The sequence below is a fragment of the Chroicocephalus ridibundus genome, chromosome 12 (genome assembly GCF_963924245.1).
Source record: "Chroicocephalus ridibundus chromosome 12, bChrRid1.1, whole genome shotgun sequence".
Taxonomy (NCBI): domain Eukaryota; kingdom Metazoa; phylum Chordata; class Aves; order Charadriiformes; family Laridae; genus Chroicocephalus; species Chroicocephalus ridibundus.
Genome location: NC_086295.1, coordinates 15,445,222 through 15,466,841, shown reverse-complemented (window position 1 = coordinate 15,466,841; position 21,620 = coordinate 15,445,222). Strand labels below are relative to the sequence as shown.

General features: G+C 48.8%; 1 protein-coding gene across 2 annotated transcripts in view; it reads right to left on the bottom strand.

Moving 5' to 3' along the window:
* CBFA2T2 (CBFA2/RUNX1 partner transcriptional co-repressor 2) overlaps positions 1-20,866 on the bottom strand; it is a 65,922-nt gene extending 45,056 nt beyond the window's left edge. For both annotated transcript variants that reach the window (XM_063349687.1, XM_063349688.1), the window contains exon 1: positions 20,759-20,866. In XM_063349687.1, coding sequence (XP_063205757.1) covers positions 20,759-20,786 — 28 coding nt within the window. In that variant the 5' untranslated portion in view covers positions 20,787-20,866. The remainder of the gene's footprint in view (positions 1-20,758) is intronic.
* Between the last annotated feature and the right edge of the window lie 754 nt (positions 20,867-21,620).

The window sequence follows — 21,620 nt, the reverse complement described above, 5'->3', positions numbered from 1 at the left end:
CAAAATACTGGAGCTCTCAATATTTCATAAGCTGAGATGGAAAAATCATCTCTAAATTATACAGACAATAAAGAGAGACAAAAACCAAGCAGCTCCATGAGCACCAGAATTAATAAAGTTATTTTCCTATGGACTTGTGTCTCATGATTTGTTCCCCAGCGCCTCGCACTGTGAGGTCCCCAACAGGAGCCCTCCCTGGCCGGGGTCGTCCTGACAGCGGTGGCTCTCATGTGGATTCTCTGATGTCTTATAAGGAGCGAGCTCATGTTGCAGCTTTGCCCCCAGCGGAGATGGTACCAGGCAGATGGATGCAGCCCTGTGCTTAAGGCATTAAGCATTTAGCATCAGACACCACTCCTCCCTGCCCAGCCCCGTCCCGACATCACCCAACCAGCCCAAAACCGGCAAGCAAATTCAAAAGCCGACCTTGGTCCGAGCATGAGAAGAGCGGGATGCCGTAGGACAAACAGAAGATGTTCAAGAGATGCAGCCTGCGAGCTGCGAGGTCTCTGGGTCAAAGTCATCAGAGAACGCCCTCTTAGAAGGTACGTGGGATGACCTGGGGTTCGGACGGTTTATTTGAAATAGATAACTATCGCTAGATGTTCCCCCACCTTCATTTTGAACCATATTTTAACTTAAGGTCCTCAACAGCTTGTAAACGTTTCACTTTAGATAAACAAAAACTGGCCCCAACTATGACAACTGTGTTGTAACTACCATTTGACCCCATGGCCAAATAAGTCTTTTCTCTATTTTTACAACCTAAAGCAGTTTGGAACATCAAAATCTCAGGCCACTCCAAGTATTTTAACTATAGCTACAATGACCTGACTTTATAAACCTTTATGAAAATGTACACACCCTTTGCCATGGTGTCCACAGACCAACTTCTACCAAAACCCAACATCCCCAGGAGAGACATCCCCACTTCTGGCCAGGGTTGGGGCACGACTACGCCAGACCTCATGGCTCAGCCTTGGATGAAAGAAGATGCACGTGTGGTTTTGGGCTCTCAAGGCATAAAAACTAAAGGTGGGGACATCTGGGCACCCTGAGTAGAAGCCACTGCAAAGCCTCCTTTGCCATCCATAGCTCATGGATTGTTTCTTAAACATGACCCATGTGCCTAAGCTCGCCCAAACCGGCATGGAGCTCCATGGAGCCCCAGGCAAGCATGCCTCCACCAGCTGGTCTCTCCAGCAGCACCCACACAGCAGGTCCCGTTACTGCCAAGCGAGCCAGGAGCATCCCACACGCCATGCCCCGCTCAGCCACCACCTTTGGAAACGCAGCAGAGGGAAACAGAGGCAACGTACTACTAGAAGACACTGAGACGTGTCATCTACCAACCTCGAGCAGGACCTGTACGTAACCACAATGCTAGGCTGCTCCCCAAATATGCATTAAAATAGATTTTGTAGCCCAGACATCACCACTACAGTGGAAAAAGGAGGATTGCAGGCGGCACAGGGGAAACTGCTTTCCCCGGCTCGCCACGTTAATCTGCTTCTGCTGTCTTCTCATGGGAATGTTCCATGGAAAGAACGATGCAAACAAAGTTTGAACACTGGGAGCTATTGATACCTGCTGCTAAGTGTGGTTTCTGAGGAAAGCGAGGAAATCTGAAGAATTTTTCCAGTTTCCAGTGGAATTTTTATGCCTATCACAGCCCATTGCCACAGCATGCACAAGAGACCCGGACTACTTCTGATTTCTCTTCAATTCCACCCATATTCCACGACGCGCCGCGGCTTTATTTTTTTGCCTGCTGTGTTCTTACCTCGGAAAGAAGTTTCACTCGTATTCACAGCAACCCTGGAAAGCCTTTGCCTTTTCAAGCTGACCACTTTCCATCGCACAGAAAAATAAATCCAAACGCACCGAGGCAGCCAAAGCCATTTATCAGGCTAAGTGGAAACCGTAAATTCATGCTAACTGGAATCTGATGGAAACCAATTGGGATCCTCCTCCTCCTCCAGGCTCAGGTCTGGCAGGAAAGTCAAACATTTTATTGCCTTCTTTATGCCTTACTTACAAGTCAGCGGAGCCAAGAAGGGACTGCTCCCCTTGAAGCGATGCTGGTGGGGTTGCAAGGGAGACACGCTGCCTTGAGTTCAAGCTAGGCAGACAGAGGCACACACTCCCCCTCCCAAGAAGAGATTAGACCTCTCAGTTCCTAGCAAATTTATCACATTTAACAAACATCCTCTTTTCAATACATCCATTATTTAAATTAGCACATGGCAGATTACGTTAACGAGCTTAATTTGTCAAGTAAATCTAATCATATTGCCTCCTTCAGGAGGGAACGTGAGTCGTGTTTGGCTTTTGTGCCATGTCAATACTGCCCAGAGAGGGGAAAAAAACATATTAAAAGTTGGCCTTAACTGAGCTGGCAGAATTTACACCCAGAATAACTACGATCAGACATTGTGAAAAAACAGTGGGAGCAAAGGTGCAACAGGGAATTAAGAACAACCTAAAGAAGTTACTGAAACTTTACTTCTGGCCAGTGATTTAGGCCTTGGAGGGGGTGGGGAACACCTAAGCCAAAGCTACCTTATTCCTGCTATATATAAAGAAAAAACACCCAGGATCTGATGTCCTATCTAAGAAAAAAACACCCCCAAACCAACACACCAATTCCTAAATCTAACACCCTTGCTCTGATTAGAAATCCAAGCCTCTGTAGCCGTCATGGGTATTTAAACCAAACACAGAAATATGGAAAAAATGAGTAATCCTATTTGGAGAGAGTAAAACCCAGCCTGCAGAGGATTAAGTCTAGTCCAACAGCTCTGCAGCTTGACAATATTTTCCAGATCAATAGCAGCGCTGTTCGATTAGAGATTTGTTAAAATATATACGTCCACTCCCCTCCAATTGTGGTTTTGGTGACCCTCATCTTTCATTGCCCAACGCCCCAGGTGGGGGATGAGGAGCCTTTCTGGCTTTGCAGGCAGAAATCTTCCCTTTTTTAGGTGAGATGATATGCTTTGAGAGCCATGTCCTGCATCAGATACCCTGCTCTGGGCTCCCTGTGCTCCCCACCACCTCCCCTGTGGAAGATCCAACAATTAAGAAAGCACACGTTAAAGCTTATCAAAGCACAACTTGTCAGTATTTGTTCTTGCCCCATAAAGGGCAGCATTTACAAAAAAATACAAGCAATAAAATGCATGTGAGAGATCACAAGCCCCTTCCCTACAGGGGGGTCATTACACCCCAGCTCGCTTCCTGCACCTCCCTCCACCGGTGACTTCCCTCCTGCAGGCTGTGGCTTTTCCCCTGATAAAGGCTTCTCTTTCTTTATCTTGGGCTGCTTTAACAGAAGCCTTTTTGCCCCCTTCATCCTGAGCTTCCCTCCCCCCCAGTCCCTGGGACGGTGCTGTCGGTGCTCTGGTCCTTGCCTGGCCCTTCAGAGGAGGTGGCACCTCCCCATCCCATTGCCAGCCACGACCTGAAATGGGACAGCCACCAAAGGAGGCGCATTTTCTCCTTAATTAGTTGTCACTAACCTGATAACCTTGATTTAAAAGAAAAACAATCAAAATTTCTCACCCAAACCACAGCATCCCTTTAAGACACGTAAAAAAAAAAAAATAATCCTCAGTTATGTTCATTTTACCCAGTAAAACCACCAGTTTAGGACTTCAAGCAGGGCTTTCCAGTAGCATCCCAGTTTGTTTTGCTTTGCAGGTTTAGCACTGAACAAGGCTCCCTCTCGTTTTACCTTGCCAAACAACAGAAATTATGATTTAAACAGGTTTCGGGGGGGGGGGGGGGGGGGGGGGATGTGTTTACTTTTTTGAGGTTTATTTTTATTTTTTATTCATTTTTCTTTGCAAAGCCCATCCTTGCCAGCTCCCTCTCCTGCTGTCAGTCAGCCCTTTGGACCTCGCAAGCGGTGGGTTTGGGGAAAGAAAAAAAAAAAAAAAAAAAAAGAAAACCAAAAAACTGAAATAACCCAACGCAGCCCTTTGCGCCTGGCCTGGCATTCCAACTCTCCGCTCCCGGCTCCACCAAGTCTGATTTAGTAGCACTGCTGGGAGCTATTAGTTTACGAAAGAACCAGCACGCCCACCCAAGCGCAGCCGACTGCGAGAGGCTCCTCTTACACCGCTGCCATGTGCCTTTCATTCTGGCCGGAGAAGTGGGAAAGGTTGCGGTTTCGCTGAGGGCGGGGAGCCAAGGAGGAACTGGCGCGGTGGCGAGCGGGGAGAGCGCGGAGGTCAGGCTGAGCAGGGCTGGATTTCATCCACACCCTGCATGAGAAAGTATTAATTAACGGGATGCTTATTAAGAGAGTTCAGCCTCCATCCAGATCTTCCTTTTACCCTGCCTGTTGCTCCGCGTTTCCATGTCCTGTAACCACTCCCCCTTTCATTCTATATCCTTTTTCCCTTTTCACTGCCATGCTTTTAATCTCTTTTTTCGCCTTATTTCTGCTTCCCTTCTCCACTCTCTGCTTCCACAATCTCCCAGCACTTTGCTTGCCTCCATCCCTTCACTTGTCTCCATCCCTTCTCCGGCAGCACGGAGAAGCCCCAGAATCCCCAACAGTTGATCCTGAAGATCACCGTGGTCACGCCCAACCATTACAAGCTCATGGCATCTGCCAAGCTCAGACACTTGCCCAGGTGTCTGCTACCAGCTTCTGCTACCTACACAGAAATAAAGCAAGGATCTGCCTCTAAAAAACACATGGCATGGAGGTACATTAAATACCCAGGAGGTATTTAAAAGACAGGTAGACATCGCGCTTAGCAACATGGTTAAGTGGTGGTTTTGTCAGTGGTAGGCTGATGGTTGGACTCAATGACCTGAAAGGTCCCTTCCCCATAGATGATTCTATGGGGAACCAGGTGGTTCTTCTCCATGTGTTGCTGCCCCTTCTCCCAGGGAGCTGTGGGCACACTTGTCGTGGCACTGGGAGAAGGAAGGTAAAGCTGGTAGCCACAGCTTCACGTTGCATTGGTGTTACAAGGCAGAAGAGCGCCCAGCCCCTGGGCCAGGTCCCCAGCCCCATGTGGGACGGGGCTCATGAGCTGCCGCTGCACGAAACACAGAAGGCCAAGGGGAAAACCCAACAACTAGTATGGGTTATGTGTCCCACCAGATCTCCTCTTGGAGGCAGAAATAACAGCAAGATTAAGTGACATGGGTGGTAACATGCAAAGTCTCCTAATAGCTGTCAGAACGTGGCCACTTTATTATCCAAAACAGCCTGTTTTGGATGTTAACTCCCCAAAACTGAAGAGCAGTTCAGTGGTGGGGATCAGCTCAGAGACAGGGAGAAACGAAAGGAGAAAACAAGTGATGAAGCATCATTTTAGAGTCATTAGGGTTTTGAGATTCCCCAACTGACTTCTATTAGGATTGTACCTATATTTGGGTACAGAAAAGGGGAAAAAAATAATAGGAAAGACTAATTCCCAGAGGTGCAGAGCAACCAGCAGGTTGCCTCCTGCGCCTCTGTACTTCCACTGCCTCTGGGGTGCTTGGACGGGGCTTGAGGAGGACCAGGCGCAGTGAACAAGGACCTGAAATTTTATTACCTTAATCTTCTGTCGGAAGCAGAGCCTATTTGCAGATTTACAGCTCGCGTCAACAGGAAGTTCATGTTTACAAGTTTCCAGGAAAAAAAAGCCAGCATTCCTGTCCTATGCGATAGCTCGGTGGGGACACTGTCTCACGTGGGAGTTCTCAGATTGGTATGCTAGACAGGAACGAGTTTTAGCCATGTAAAACATCCAGACAAAAAGATAAAGCTAGGAGAAAAATTGAGGGCCAGAAGGAAAACAATAATTCAGCAATTTGGTGGAAAATACACAGCAAGACAGCATAGCCATGGCTGGAAAAATACTTTTTCAGCATCTGGGATTCATACTTCAAAGAAACAGAAGAATTTTAAGAGGGTGAAAAACTATATTCAGGCACTAACATGAATTTTTCTCCTCTGGTCCAGATCCCTTGTCATTCCCATTACAGTGTTCCTCCAAGGGTCAGCAACCAAGCTCAGCCCACGGTCACACCGGGATGGCCCTTTCCCTCCCAACAAGCGCACTCATGGGACCATACCGGTGTCTGGTGGTGCTGCTGGATCCACCAGGGCCCACCGAGATCCACCAGGATCCACCCGCCCCTCCAAGCTCAACCCCAGATCAAGCTCCCTCCTCTCCACAGCCACCAGAGAGGTTTGTGTGATGGTGGAACCACCTTCAGCAAGCAGGAGGCCCGGGCAGAAACCGCCCCATCCTGTGAAAGCTGGACTTAAAAATCTTCCCCTTCCATATGGTTGTTAAAAAAACCCAAAACCAAACAAAAAACCCAACCCTCTTTCAAAAATTACACAAAACAAGGAGACATCAGGACAGCCAAAGGTCAAGCAGCCAGTGCTCTACCAGGATGCCAAAGCACCACATTCAAATCAGTAAATATTTATTTAGGCCATGTTGTACAGTTTAGTAAATACAATTACAGAGCTCCTAGGGTGGTTTCTGATCTCCTGAGCATTGGGCCCAGGGAAAGTTTCTGTCTTGACAAATGGACGTTTTCCAACAGGAGAATGAGTCAATCAGAAGATTCTTCTGAAACAACCTCATTCAACAAAACACAAAAGGTACAGAATATCAAGTCTCAAAAAAAAAAAAAAAAAAATAGAGCTAGCTTCTCCCAAGAGAAACAGCTGAAGAAAACCAGGCTGACAAAGCACACAACCCACCCACACTTAAAAACTTTCAAGATTTAACATGCAAAAGCTCGAGACCAGCCCAGGCAAAGGGGAGGCCCATAACTGCTAGAGGCATCAGCTTCCTCCAACCCCACCATGTCTGTACCCAACACTTTCAGCCACGGCTGCCCCCAGCACAGATTTAGGGTGACCCAGATGCTCACCCAGAGGCGCACATCTCCACTCATCCCCTGGGTATTCGAGCTCTTTGCGCATCGAGCCAGCGGCACTCACGACAAAATTCCCAGTGGAGTCAGAGAGACGGGGAGGAGAGAGTCACACAAAGTTCCCAAAGCTTATTTTTCCATCCTAAGCGCTCCGAAGGAAACACACCATTACTGAGGAATTGCCTGCCTCGTACCCAAGTGTTTCACATCCCAGCGACACCGTACCCAAGTGTTTCACATCCCAGCGACACCGTCCCTACACAAAAGGACAGGAGCCATCGGATCCCTTGTCATTTCTACGGAGGGAAGAGGGGGATCCGCACCCTGCGCTCTTGGCAAACTCCCTGCAGCCACAGAACAAGACGGGTGAGCACACAGCGCCCTGCTCTGCTTCACGCACACCAGCACCCCCTGCCTCTGCCTGCTCCCACAAACCTGGGAACTAATACGCCAAAAAGCACTCAAGAAGGTTCAAAGAGAAGATTTTTTTCAATTGACTGAAGGGAGCATTTGGTGAGAGCATCACATCAAAGAAGTCAGAAGTCTTCCACCCCACACACCGGACGTACGTGTTCAGACAGCAGCTAAGAGCTAGAAGAAGTGAAATGTCTGTATGTTGAAGTTAATTAACACGCATATGGGGGAAAGAGGAAGAGGCCGAAAATCACCTTCAGTCCTAAACTCCGATTTACTAAACTTGAAACTTAACAGCTGTCGAAGTGTTGATTTTCTACACCATGAGTTATAGAAAAAAATAATTAAGATCTCAGGGGAAAGAGTAAGAAAGAAACATCTTAATTTTAAAATAAATAATAAAAACCTGGAGTAGGAGATGAAAAATAGACGTTCATCAGCAAAGCTTCTCCAAAGTGGGGTTGGATTTGATGGCACAGGCAGTTAAAAGGCAGCATTCTGGAGATAGCCGATTTGATTTGGCTGTATTGCTTCTGAGAAAAAAAAATAATAAACCAGCCCAAGCATACATTTACTTCCTCTTCATTTCATTAATCCTACGCAGAGCCATCGCCAAGGTGAAGCCGTGTTTATCACCAGCAACGCTGCTTCGGGGTGCACTCTGCCCAGGTGAACCAGCACCTTCTGGGGCTGCTCTTAACTTTTCCCAGCTGTGTTTTGCTGAAGGTCCTGAATGTCTCCACCTGGTTCTGCAGATGGAGCAGCTGCAGTTAAAGGCAAACACCTGGCCTGCATTGCAGGGGGAGATTAGAGTTACAGCGGCTCCTGCCCTACTTAAGGCCGTATCAGTATTTGGATTATAAATGCTGCGTTCATGGTTAATAACCTGGCTGCTTTGAGCCCACGTAACCTGAAATGCTGCAGGCTGAGTTTTGAGTTCAGCACGGCTCATTTACATACGGTCAGTGGCCATGGTCAGCTCTCCACTTGCCTGCCACCAAGCAAAGCCTGAAGCAGGGGGGAAGAGATGAGTGACAGATACATCACCGGTCCTACTTGTGGTTGTAGCTCACTATCGGATGCCCCAACAATTGTACACTTCCAACTGGTTGCAACCCTTGCACAACAGCTTTGGGTTGCACCAACCCAACCAGGACTGCTGGTGGGACTCGGCCCAGCTGGGGCAGTATTAACTGCGTCCTTAACAGATGACAAATACACATCGTCTAGGGAATGTCACTATCAGCAGAGCAAGAAAAGTACTAAACCCTTTTTCTGAGGGCTTTTTACAGCAGCCATTTCAAACAATACCTCTCTTCACATGAATACTGCAGCCTAAGCAGGCTTCTAGTTCAAGAGTTCACTCTTCTTCCTGGAGACTTCTCACAACTAACCAGCAGTGTAATACATCTACCTGATTAGCGCTGCTGCTTCAGCATTTCTTTTCACCATTTTCCTGCAAGTCCTTGTTCACTGATGACAATATTTATATTAGGAACACAAGAATATGCAACTCTGCGACTACAAACTGTAGAGACAGACAGTGCACTTAAAAAAAACCCAAACAAAACCACTTCCCAATAGGCTCCAAACGTCTGGACACTACAGCATCAGTAAAAGATGCTATCTGTTACTTAGTGATTTTTAGATGACATGAACCTAATTCAGAATCGTAGTCATACAGAGAAAAAAATCCATGAGATGTAATAAACTTTTGGAAGAAAGGAGATAATTTGAGGGCAAAAATTAGACCTTGCCAAGCTAAACTAAAAGGAATCAGTCCAAGAAAGCCTGTGGGGTCAACTTGTATTGAGCACAGAAGATCCTTGTGCAAATTAAAAGGTTTTCCTGCCTGCTTGTTTTGGCACATGGAAGCGCTGCAAACTCACCCCTTAAGGTTCGCACCAACGACAGAGGCGGTGAAATGCCAGGAGGAGCCTGGGAGATGGGATATTTTAATGGTAAGAAGTGCTGGAGGTGCGGCCCACTAAAATTCTTCCATGTGTTCAGGAGTCGAGTCCAATCAAACCAACATTTGTGTAAAAGCTCCTCTTGGGTCCTGTTTCCAAACACCTGCATCCCTGTGTCTCCCGGGTACTGAGCTTCCCCCTTGCCTCGGCCGCTTCACAGTGCATCTCTGCAGGCAGGAGAAGTTTCCTAGGAAAATGGAGTGTGGCTGTCTTCCTGACCCATGCAGAACAGCTAATCCCAGAGGGATAATCCTGCTTTAATGAGGAAACAATAGGACCTTTGATAACGCATCTAAATTTTATAAAAGCCCTACTGAAACATTCCTTACTCTCTGGAACTGGACGACGGACCTCTAAAATGAATTTTGTACGCGCCTGGCTCAAGCTGTGTAATGTAACACAAGGCAGGGAGAGCAGACTGCTCTTTCTTGTTTGCAAGACACCGTAAAATCTGTACCAGCGCTGGAGGCAAATTTCCCATGCCCATTGACATCTGCGTGCCACCCCTTCCACAAAACGCCTCATCCTCTGCCTGCCGGAGGAGCCAGCGGACACCACAATCTCCAGTTCACCCAACGCCATCTCTCCAACTCACAGCACACCTCCTGCACGCCAAAAACAGGACCGACCGTGGTAGCTGTCCTGGCCCCGAGAAAGTGGACCAAACCCACCAGCTGACTTCATACAGACCGACAAACAGCTGTGAGATGGCAAGAACTTCATCAAAGCCAAGCCGGGCTGCAGCTGAGCTGGTGAGCTCCAAGCTGAACCTTCAAGCCTCTGCAAAACTGAAGAGTCAGCGTCACGTTTTGCGTTTCAAAAAACATTACACTTGAAAACAATTCCTCATTATAACTTAGGTGTAGAAATCCATTTTATGCTCATCGTACAAAAATCCTTGTTTTCTGACCTCGTGAGACCTTGCCCCGGCACCAGAGAAGAACCCAATGAATTGCCATTTCAACACTTTCTTTTACCCTCAAGTATAAACATGCGACTGCTGAGAAAAAACAGTGATGCTCTGACCTGACACCACCAGTCGTGTCGAGGGATAATTCCTGCGCTGTATCAGTGACTGGAATTACCAGAGCTTTGCCAACAGCTTAACGAGATGGAAACTCACGCTCCCGCTGCCAGAATTTGTTTGTCGGTGTATAAACTATTTGGATGCCCCGAATATTTTGCTTCTGTGTTATAAAACAGGTGCATAGAGGTACATCTCCATTCACGGAGCCGCCGCGGGGAGAAGCGCAGCCATTTGGACAGTGCTGTTGGTGACACATTTAAATTCCTGGCGTGTGGCATGTACACAGGCAGATCTGTCCATGGGCTCATCCTCACCTCGGTTGTTCCTGCGGATCCACAGGCTCACCCCATGTTGGAGAAGCAGAGTCAGCAGAAAGAAGGCAACACGGTCACCCAAACAAGCCCACCCATGCCACCACTTCTGGTGCCATGTGGGGTTTTTTTGCTTTTCAAAGACAGCTATAGGAAAGCCAGGGAGGGACTCTTGACCAGCAACAGGATGAGGGGTAATGGCTTCAAACTGGAAGAGGGGAGATTCAGATCAGCTTCTTCCACTCCTTTATGCAGGATTTCTACAGCCATTGCTGGTCCTCCTGGTCTGAAGGCCAGGGAGATCCCGGTTCTCCAGACAGAATCACAGAATGGTTTGGGTTGGAAGGGACCTTTAAAGGCCATCTAGTCCAACCCCCTGCCCTGGGCAGGGACACCTCCCACCAGACCAGGTTGCTCCAAGCCCCGTCCAACCTGGCCTTGAACCCCTCCAGGGATGGGGCAGCCACAGCTTCTCTGGGCAACCCGGGCCAGGGGCTCACCACCCTCACAGCAAAGAATTTCTTCCTGATATCTCATCTAAATCTCCCCTGTTTCTCTGATCCTGAACTGTCCATACACCATCAGAAAAACCATCAGCACTGACAGAGGATCAAGGAGGTGTAGTAAACAATGTTCAGAAGTAGTGACTGAGTCTACAAATGTTATTTTTGCGAGCATATTTTACCATAAAAATATAACTTTATATCAAACTTCGCTTTCTGAATTAGAGATACAGGGCTCGAGCAAAACTGCTGTAATTATTCAATGGGAAATAAAACCTGATGAACACAGTAGCTAGAGTGACTTAAGACTTAACGTTTAAATAAAATTGGTAGCAGGCAAATCAGGAGACATCTAAAAATTACCTGCCCGACAGTTTGTGTGCTCTGATAGTTGTTTACCCATTCACGTGCACAAAGAGGTTTTATTTTTCCTCTTGCTAAAATCAATACTACACAGGGGGAGGAAAAAAAAAAAAGCTTTGTTCAATGAGACAAACATATTTAAGAAGAAAAAGGAAGACGAGCGCCAGGCACTGTTAGATATGGACAGGAGGGATGGCAATGCTAAAATCAACGCGGGTGCAGGTCCCCTCCGCCGCTCCCTTTGCAAGGTCCTCATCCATAAGCTTTCCAACTGAGGGGTATCTGCTGCTGCCCAAGATTCTTCCTAAGACGATCCCATCAATTTAACTTCTGGGTGCTCAGCATACCGAGATACAGAGGGCAGACCACACTTTCACAGAAAAAATCATCCCCTGGGGGAATAAAAGGCACCAACCAGTGTATTCTGAAACGTGGAGACTCAGGTGGATCAAGGGCAGTAATCTGGAGTCTGGGATTTTGCTGCAAAGGAGTTAATGAACAGTAGTAAATGGATGCAGGCAATCCCCCAAAAATTCAATTTTGTAGGATGCTGATTTGCCCTTACACCCCATAGTCAGATTTACAAGCTCTATGAACAAGCCACTGCCCACATGTCTAAATTCTCGCCTCTCCTTTCTGTGTACAACTTCATAGGTGAGGGGTGGCTTGGCTGGCGAAATGGATGAACAGATGACAGCAGAGACGAGGTTAAGGATCTGTTCCTGCCTCTGTGCTTCTCCATTCCACATCCCTGAACCATTTCAGCCCTGCGAAGGTCCCGGGGGATGCTCTTCCAGATGTGCTAAACTAGTTTGCTTTGTGGTTGCTGCAAATTTGCCGTATTTGTTTTCTGGAAACCATCCTCAAGATTGCTGCCTTTTCTCTCCATCTCTAAGCAGATCTCTTGGCAAAAAATATCAGTCCTGGGAAGTGGATGGCTCCGTGATGAGGATATTGAGTTTAATACAAGTTCCATCTATGAAGGGGAAGGAGAAGGGAATGGGGAATGCACAGAAAGCCTGAAACCTGGATGCGTCAGCTTGTACATGCACCCAACTGCGGCACAAGCACTTGATACACACTCAAGGACATGCCCAGGCTCAAACAGGAGGTAGGTGTTTAGACTAATACTAATATCTCAAGCTAGGCTTGAAGGTTTTTCGGTTTAGGAGTGGGAATGCAACTCTGAAAGAACGTTCCTGAAGATGACAGAGTTTCTCAGCACAACGTAAAGTACAGCTTGTATCGTTACTCACCATGGGAAGGTGATCCATCAGCATCTGTAGTGTGAAGAGGGAAGCAAACAGCAGAAGGAAAGCAAAGTGCTAGAAAGAATTTCTGGCTAGAATTCGCTGCTTTAAGCCTTCGCGTGAACACGGGCTGTGTGCTGCAGAACGCCACGCTCACATTGCGAAAGCAAAATGGGCACAAGGCTTCCATCCAACTCGGATTTAATGGCAGAGAAGATAGATCCGCTCTTTGAGAAAAATCCCAATTGTTGATTTCTATTTTGTCTGGCGACGGAGCACAGTATTCCTCCTTCCTTCCTGCCAAAAGTGGTGGAAGTACGATGTACTTTAAAGTAATTACAGGAGCTCATCCCAGAAATGGCTGCATTTCAAACTAAGCAGGAGATGCAAAAGCGGGGAGTGGTTCCCTGATGAATGTTTAACCCGCCTTCAGACCTCGGGATGAAAAGATGCTCTCCAAACCAAACCATCGCTGTTTGCTTCCAATACTTGTCCAATCTGTCTCCCTTTAATCTGCCTAACCCTGCTAGCACCTCCCTCCTACGGCTGGCAAACCCAGGGCAGCATGGCCCCAACGCCTTCTACGAAGGAGCTGCCTTCCTAAAAAGATGCTTGATTTGATACAGGCTTTTTTTTTTTTTTGGACCAACATCTCCTGACTCCTCGGAAAAAATGGCTAACATTTGGCCATGCCAAGCCTAAATACACAGCCTGCAGTACGCCTGGAAGTGTTCAGTATTCTGATTATCAGCAGAACAGCCACAATTATCCCAATAAAACTATTACTATATTGGGCCTTAGATCATAAATAGAACATAATAGATTTTATTACGTCCCAGGAAGCGAGAGCTACAGAAGGGAAAGTATTGCTAAGAGCGCATTGCTACTACCTATCAATTTCTCCTAAATACTCAGCACTTAAGAAATACCCAAAGAAACACACTGCTCCCACAGCATAACTATTTCAAATTCCCCTCTGAGCTCTTCCCTTTTAGCCAACTCGCATGGTACTTTTTAGTAGCTGAAAATTAAAGGGTCACAATATTGAGCCTTCAGGTATCAAGTTCACAATGGAAATAGCAGCTGACACAGAAAGGGCGCTGCTGAGCGCGGCGGTAATAATTCTGTTGCCTCAGAGCTGGAAGCAGCTCCCTGACACAAAGTTTGTTATTTAACTCAGCGAGAAATGAAAGAAAATGCCACAGCCGTGGATTTATTCCTTACACAGCTTCTTTCAAATCATACTCCAAAACCGGAGCTGTGCTAGCAGTGAGAGACTTTAACTCAGGCTGCAGCATCCTCTTTAGTCTAAATAACTCCCTTTCAAGTGCTGGTGAATGCGGTGTCCGTGATAGCCTAAATAAGGGCTGTTTGTCCTCCAAGCCCATGCAAGCTCTTCTGCTGGAGCCCAACCTCCAGACACCTTCACGGGAGCCAAACACTGTATGCCTGGGATCCAACGGCAAGCGACAACAAATCTGGGATGCCCGACAGCCACCGGCCCAAGTGGCCCCATGGAGAAGGGCAGGAACAAGGAGGACTCCTGCGGGGCCACGGGAAGCCAGCCAGCTACGCCTGCTTCCTGCTTGCCCCTCCTCACATCATCCAGGAAAAGCCATCTTGCCACCCCCGGGGACTCCCCACCTGGCCCTGCTCCGCGGTGACAGCCCAGGCCTGCTGTTATCTCCCAAACAGATGCATTTATTCTCTTGAGAGCCTCCCACGTCTTATCTAGCTGGCAGTTTCCAAGCGTCGATCGCCAAGTCCAGCTAAAACCACTTTAAGCTCTTGGAGGCAACTATTCCTGAGAGCGTTTGGGCTGGGGAGTGAGGCAGCAGAACGGCAGGATACCCCCTCGCCCTCCCGCCGGGATGGGTATGGAAAGCACCTCCCGCGTCCCACTCCGGTGCCGCTGGAAACAGGACCTGGCACGGGAATGGATGTACAGTTTACAAAGATCCCTCGCTTCAAGCAAATTTGCCTCTCAACACATGGCCAAACTCTCACGCAATAAATTAACTATTTGGCAGCCAGCGAACTAGCGCTGGAGCCAAACCAATTAGGGTTTAATGTGATCCCAATTTCCTATTTCTGAGACGGGGGTCGGGGAGGGGGGGAGAGAGGGGGGAAGAGGAGGGAGGGAGAGCGAAGTAAATCCCCTCCCGGTTTATAAATCCTTGCCAATCATCCCAGATAAACCTGTCACCCACAGCTCTAAATCTGTATTTGCACTCGCGTGCTCCAAGGGACGCTATGGGAAAAGGCGCATCAGACGCAGCCAGCCTGACTCCCGACATGTGTTTTCCATACTTGGGAAATTCAATCATTTAAAAAATATTTACCAAGCTTTGTCTTTAATTAGAAAAACATGACGACGGATAAGGCAAGTTATTGTTTCTAAGCTAGAAATGTCAGAGATCCTCATGATGTCAGAAGATAAACCCCGTTACCGACCCACGTACACCCCTGCCAGGGCGACAAATGTTTCGAAGGTTTTTTTTTTTTCATCTCCCCTCAAAGTTCAGCACTTTACAGTCACAATTCATCAGTGGCTTCTTGGCTCCCACCAAAGCTAATCAGGGAGGAGGAGGAGGGAAGACTCCTGCCTGCAGATCTGCTAGACGGGGTGTGTTAATGCAAAAGAGCTTGCACAGCAGGGGCGGGGGGGCAGGGGGAGGAATATGGGAGCCATTTGACTTCTTTGTGTTTTAACATCCTGACTACAGTACCTCCTCTGCACATGCAATTACCTGCCATCACCTAAGATAAGCAAATTCATCTCATCCGCACCTGGAAGTGCCTCAGGCTGAGATATCCCGGTCCTTTAAAAAAAGCGATAAATTAAGTTTCTGCCTAACCAAGACCCAGTGAATTGTTTGCTCCCAAGAACATAACCACAAAATGTTGCCTTCCACCACGCTCATGAAAGAGAAGAAAGCTGACTGTGCTCCAGGCCAACAACCCCAAGTGTCCTGGAGCTCTGCCCACCCAGGACAACGCGTGACCGTACAGATGTTACCACGACAGCCCCTCTTCCATCTCCATTTCTTCGAGCACCTCCAGCCAGATGCAAAGAGACTCTGCAGGCAGGACACACGACGACTTAGAAGTATGAAGCCAATATGTGTTGGCTAACAGACACAAAAGAGAGCTGGGATGCAATGAGTTATTAGCTAAGCATTTGTGTGCTCAGCGCTCCGGAGGAGGTGTCCGAAGAGTCTTATCTAGCCGGGCCAGCGTCAGGGGGGGTCCCTGGATTGGCTCACCAGCGCTGCCCACCACCAGCCCCATTCCACCAGTGCCAGCGACTGCTCGACCCCACCATCCCTCACCAGTCCCTGCCCAGAGCAGCCTACTCCCATGCACACCAACCACCGACAGCCTCCCTGTTTTGTTTCCTTTAGGATTTTATACCTTCTTCTCCTCCTCCTCCTGTCAGAAAGGGCGAGATAAAATGCATACAAAAGCCAGGTGGGAATGTCCCAGGTGATATATTTGGAGGAACTTGCTGCTACAGCAACTAGGTGCGCTATTAGGAAGTGACAGGCCAACTCCCAAGAGACCATGAGGATTACAAAATACTGATGTATTTAGTCTGGCATTGATGCTAACAAACTGGTGTGTCTATCGAGTCCACTCGGAGAAAAGCAGCAGTAATTCTGCAAGCATTCACTAAGTATTCCACAGAAAGAAATGGCTAATGCTACAGTTCCCATTCAAAACCATACCCATAATGAGAGAATTCTGAAATATTTCAAAAAACTTCAAAGTGTCACCTATAGACCCAAAGTCAAGACAACAGCATGCCATTTATCTTCTCCAAATATCCTTGCAGCCCAAGGTTGAGGACTATTATCAACTACTATCTTAAATACCAACATAAATCTGCAATGGAGAAAATCCCTGCTTGAATAGTCTGATCCTTTAAATTCTACCAAGACTGCAAAACACATCTTCAAAGAAAACATATGTGCAGATTTTGACCTTCAAGTCCAATTGCCAGGTAAGTTACCACCTGTAGAAGTTAGTGCTTCTCTCTCTAGAAGCGCATGAGACGGAGTAAAGAACACTTTAGCTGAGCTCTAAGGTCAGGGTCGATTAACCTGGAGTGCACAAATACAGCCAAAAATGACACCTTCACAATGAATCAAACACAGGTCTGCACACACGTGGTCCACGGCAGGGAGGGACAGGAAGGTGACAGGGACACAGGAGAAGTTTTCTGACACAGACACTGGCTGGACAAGTGTCTTCAGGAGGGTGGTTTTCAGTCTGGAAGAGCTCCAGGTGAATCGCCTGAGCGCTTTAAAAAGTCAGTTTACTTCACTCTCCCAAACACTGGTGCAAGGGAAGAGTAACACCTTAAGCTTTCAATTTTTCGACATATGAAAATCAAGACTAAGTCCCTGAAAGATCCGTTTTCATTTCTGCTCATTGGAAATATCCATGTAAGAAAGGCATGTTCAGGAGAGCCAGTATGTGCCTTAAACTAAAACGGAACATTCCAAAGTTTCAAAGCAGTCCCAAATTTCTCCTTTCTTTTTGGGTCATTAGTTTCACACTGAGCACTGAACCACTGTCACAGATGAAAGTATTTGACACAGTTACGATTTAGCAGCAATTCAAAATTTACTAATGGTTTGAGGTAGATCAAGAGGTTGAATTTTAGCAGCACTTAGTCATTAACCAATTAAAGGATTTACAAGGTGATTTAGCAAAATAATTAAATGTTGAATTATTTACAGATTTGAAAACGACAAGATTCACGCTAACTTACTATAATGTATCCTAAATCAGTATGTGTGTGTATAAACACAAAACACATAAACACACACCACTCAAGGAGTCACCCACACCCCACCTGAGTCTGTAACTGCTTGGACCAAGGTCCCTTTGCAGCGGGTGACTCCAGTGAGCCGATGGGTGCCCCTTTCAACTCCTCCCACGCACACGGAGAAACAGACAGAAAATATTTGGATCCAGAAAAATATATAAACACCCATAGTCCTAAAAGCTAATGTGTATATTAGAAACACATACATAGAGAGGTGGATGGAAGAGGCTAGCCTACAGTTAAAATTTCCCTCTTCTGGAGTTTAAATACTCCCAATGCATTGGTATTCCTCAAATGGCAATAATTGAGCTTGGAGAGGGTTGACTCACCCTGGCCCTTTAACCCTCGAGCTGTCAGCCTGAGCGGAGTCCCAACTCAGGGGAGATGCTGGTCACAGCCCGCTGTGATCCAGGAGAGCTCCAAGCGTCTCGCTCGGGTCACTCCTTGTAGGGTCTGAGATAACTGACCTTCATCAGGTACTTTTCCACTCCAGCCCAACTCGGACAATGGGATATTCTGGTGCGTTCCACCAGTTGCACAGGCCCAGAATTTGCCAGATCTTGAAGTTCTGGTATCACCCCCTGCCTTTGGGCCACAATCCAGGTACTGGGAGGGGGTGATCAATGACCGATACCGTTTCCAAGTGATAGGGGATGCAGAAGCCAGGTGCGTTAAGGGGGGTTGCCCTAATGTTCTGGTGCGTTGCCCTCCGCATTCTTTCCTGTCTTATGTTAGGTTTTTCTATGGCCCAGGTGGCTACGTGGCCCCGGTGGGGGAAATCACGCGAAGCACCGAGTGGCCTGGGAGAGAGGGAGGGGTTGCACTACCACAACTTCTCTGTAATATATACCCAAAGAAATCAAGCAACCTCCTGACGCTGCCAGTATTTATAATGCAGCAGAAATCACTGGGCTGATAACCAAGGCAATGCATATAATTTGTGCTTATAAAAATTATGGGTCTACAGATGATTATTCACTTTCTCGAGGCCAAAGATAAAATCCAACAGTGTTCTTGGGCAGATGCTAGGCCCAAGAATGAAGTGATGTCTTGCATCAGCATTCAGCCTGTTCAATAACTGGTACTAACTTTGTTACCTGCTCTGTCTATAAAGCTGCCGAAGGCTGTAACACATATTTATGTGCTTATCCCTATAAAACAGCTGTATGGCTCACCAGGGTTATCATTAGCACTTCACCAATGGATGCTGAGCCACAGGCATATTAAAGCTGCATAAGAAATGATGCTTTATCTGCCGCTGAGTCATCCAAAGCATCCCAGGTGCTTGTCACCTTCTCTTGCCTAGGGCTACGGCCTTGCTGTACCTGCTAGCATAAGGTCAGGGCAATCACTTCCTGACCCGGTTCTGTCAATGGTACCCAGATGAAAAGCCCTGCTCTCAGACATGGTTTAATGATGCAAAACTGAGCAGCTACATATACATTTATACACATTCCACCTTCCACCCACAATCCAGAAAAGCATTCAAACAACTTGCCCAAGGTTGCAGAGAGTGCCACAGCTGCGATGGGAGCTGGTTTCACATATCCACCCTGAAGCTACGGCTTTAGACACAAGATTGCCATCTCCTTAGCTCCAGTTATTCTTAAGTGGGATTTCACTGTCTTTCCCCCCAGTACTCAGTCCAAGAGAAACAGGGAATCTGACCAGTCTCTGCGTACACCACCAAGCTGCACCATGAGCAGACACACTGGGTGGGATTTGTTTCATCTAACTCCTCGTTGCCAATGCCTGAGCCAGCTATCCTGGACTCCCCTTGCAAGTCAATGAAAAAGCCCAGGCACCTTCAGCATGTAGTTCATCTCATCCAGAGAAAGGTGTCCAAGACTGGTGAGATGAATTGCCCTTGGAAGCGCCTGTTCCTCCACTGCGACTGCAAAGGAAGCTTGGAGAAAGAATATCAGGCACAGAGTGGTGACTCTTGGACAGCAAGGTTAAAGCAGATGATCTCACCCAAGCTCCTTCTGTGGGGCCTTTTCTTCATGGCTGACAAAATGAAGAGCCCTCCCTGGCAGCAAGGGTAGGAGGCCATTAATCAGGTACCAGGGTTCTGCAAACCCACACGGACGTTAACACAGCTTCCTCGCTGCTGTGCCCTCCTCCCACCGCACTTTCTGCATTAGCGTCAGCATCTGTCTTTACATTGCTTCCCTATGAGCAACCACACCTCGTTTTAAAATTTCCTCATTTCCTCTGAGCTTTGGGATGTGCTTTTAACTGCTTTTCTCCCTTCGCTGAACTATGACTTATGAACAGAGTTCGCCTCGACGCTGTGATCCAGCCCATATGTAAATGGCCCATCCAGGCTCTCAGCCTGGAAACCCATGGACATTGGACATCACGGATCCATCCGGCACCTCGCTCCTCACCCCAGGATGGCTCACAGTCCATTCCCAATTGTGGATAAACAAATGCTGTGGGCACAATATGGTAAGAAGCACAGGCCAACCATCTACCCGGCTTCTGGGCAGCAGTTTCCCTGCTCTCCCACCGTCCTATTCGCTTTTGGAGAAAGCACAACTCTTCTGGAAACAAACCGCCTGTTCTGAGAAACGGATGAAAACGCAGCTCTGCTTATTCACCTTCCCAACCCCAAGTCGCAGAGGATGCTGCAAGAGATGGGTTTCATGTACACACATGCATGGCCAGTTGTTGAGCCCACCTTATGGCTCTGGCCACTGCTGGACCCACCGGCCTGCTGCGGTCCAGGGTAGCCCGGGGGGCTGCGGGCAGTGGCCCTGCCGCTGGAAGAAACAACCATTCAGCCTGGAAATTAAACACAAACCCCTCCGGCCAGCCCAGGGGCTGCTACTGCTGGGCTGGTTTTGCGGGGGGTGGTCCCCGAGGCTGCCCCTGGCCCCGCCGCCCGACACTCTGAGGGCGATGAACCGCACGCAGAGAAACACACGCCAACCAAGCCCCTGTAGTAGACATTTTTACACATAAACGCGTGCAGCGGGAAGGGCCGTGCAGGGCGCAGCACCCTCCCCGCAGGCCCGCGGGGGGCTAAGCGCTACCCCCGGCCCCATCCAGCCCGAGGCCCGGCCAGGCCCAGGCGGCCCCGCCGCCCCCTCGGCCCCGCCAGGCCCTTCGCCCCCGGCCGAGCGGCGCCGAGCGGGCCGGCGCCTCCCCCCCGTCCGCCCCCCGCGCTGCGGCTCTTACACTGGCAGCCGCCCGGGATCCCCACCATCGCCCGGCTCCTCGGCGCCTCCTCCCGCTCCCCGCCGCGGCCCCGCCGGCCCGGCCCGGCCCTTCTCCGTGACGCGACCGGGGGCGCGGCCTACCCGGCCCGCCCCGGCAAAGCGGCGGGAGGCCCGGGCTACGGCCGGTCAGCGGGGCGGGAGCGCCCGTGTGCTCTGAGGAGGTGCTTTGTCTGTGGGTGCAGTGGCGAGCCGGCAACGTGCCCAGAGAGCCCCCAGCATCCCGGGCTGCATCCCCAGCAGCGGGGCGAGGCGGGGGGGATTCTGCCCCTCTGCTCCGCTCTGGGGAGAACCCCCTGCAGCGCTGCCTCCAGCTCCGGGGCCACCAACAGCAGAAGGACATGGAGCTGTTGGAGCAGGGCCAGAGGAGGCCACAAAGATGCTGGGAGGGCTGGAGCCCCTCTGCTGTGAGGACAGGCTGAGAGAGCTGGGGGGGTTCAGCCTGGAGAAGAGAAGGCTCTGGGGAGACCTTAGAGCCCCTTCCAGCCCCTAAAGGGGCTCCAGGAGAGATGGAGGGGACTCTGGATCAGGGAGTGGAGCCATAGGATGAGGAGGAACAGTTTTAAACTGAAAGATTTAGATTGGATATTAGGGCGAAATTCTTCGCTGTGAGGGTGGTGAGCCCCTGGCCCAGGCTGCCCAGAGAAGCTGTGGCTGCCCCATCCCTGGAGGGGTTCAAGGCCAAGTTGGACGGGGCTTGGAGCAACCTGGTGTGGTGGGAGGTGTCCCTGCCCAGGGCAGGGGGTGGAACAAGATGGTCTTTAAGGTCCGTCCAAATCTAACCATTGTATGATTCTATAAGTTACATCAAATATCCACATCAG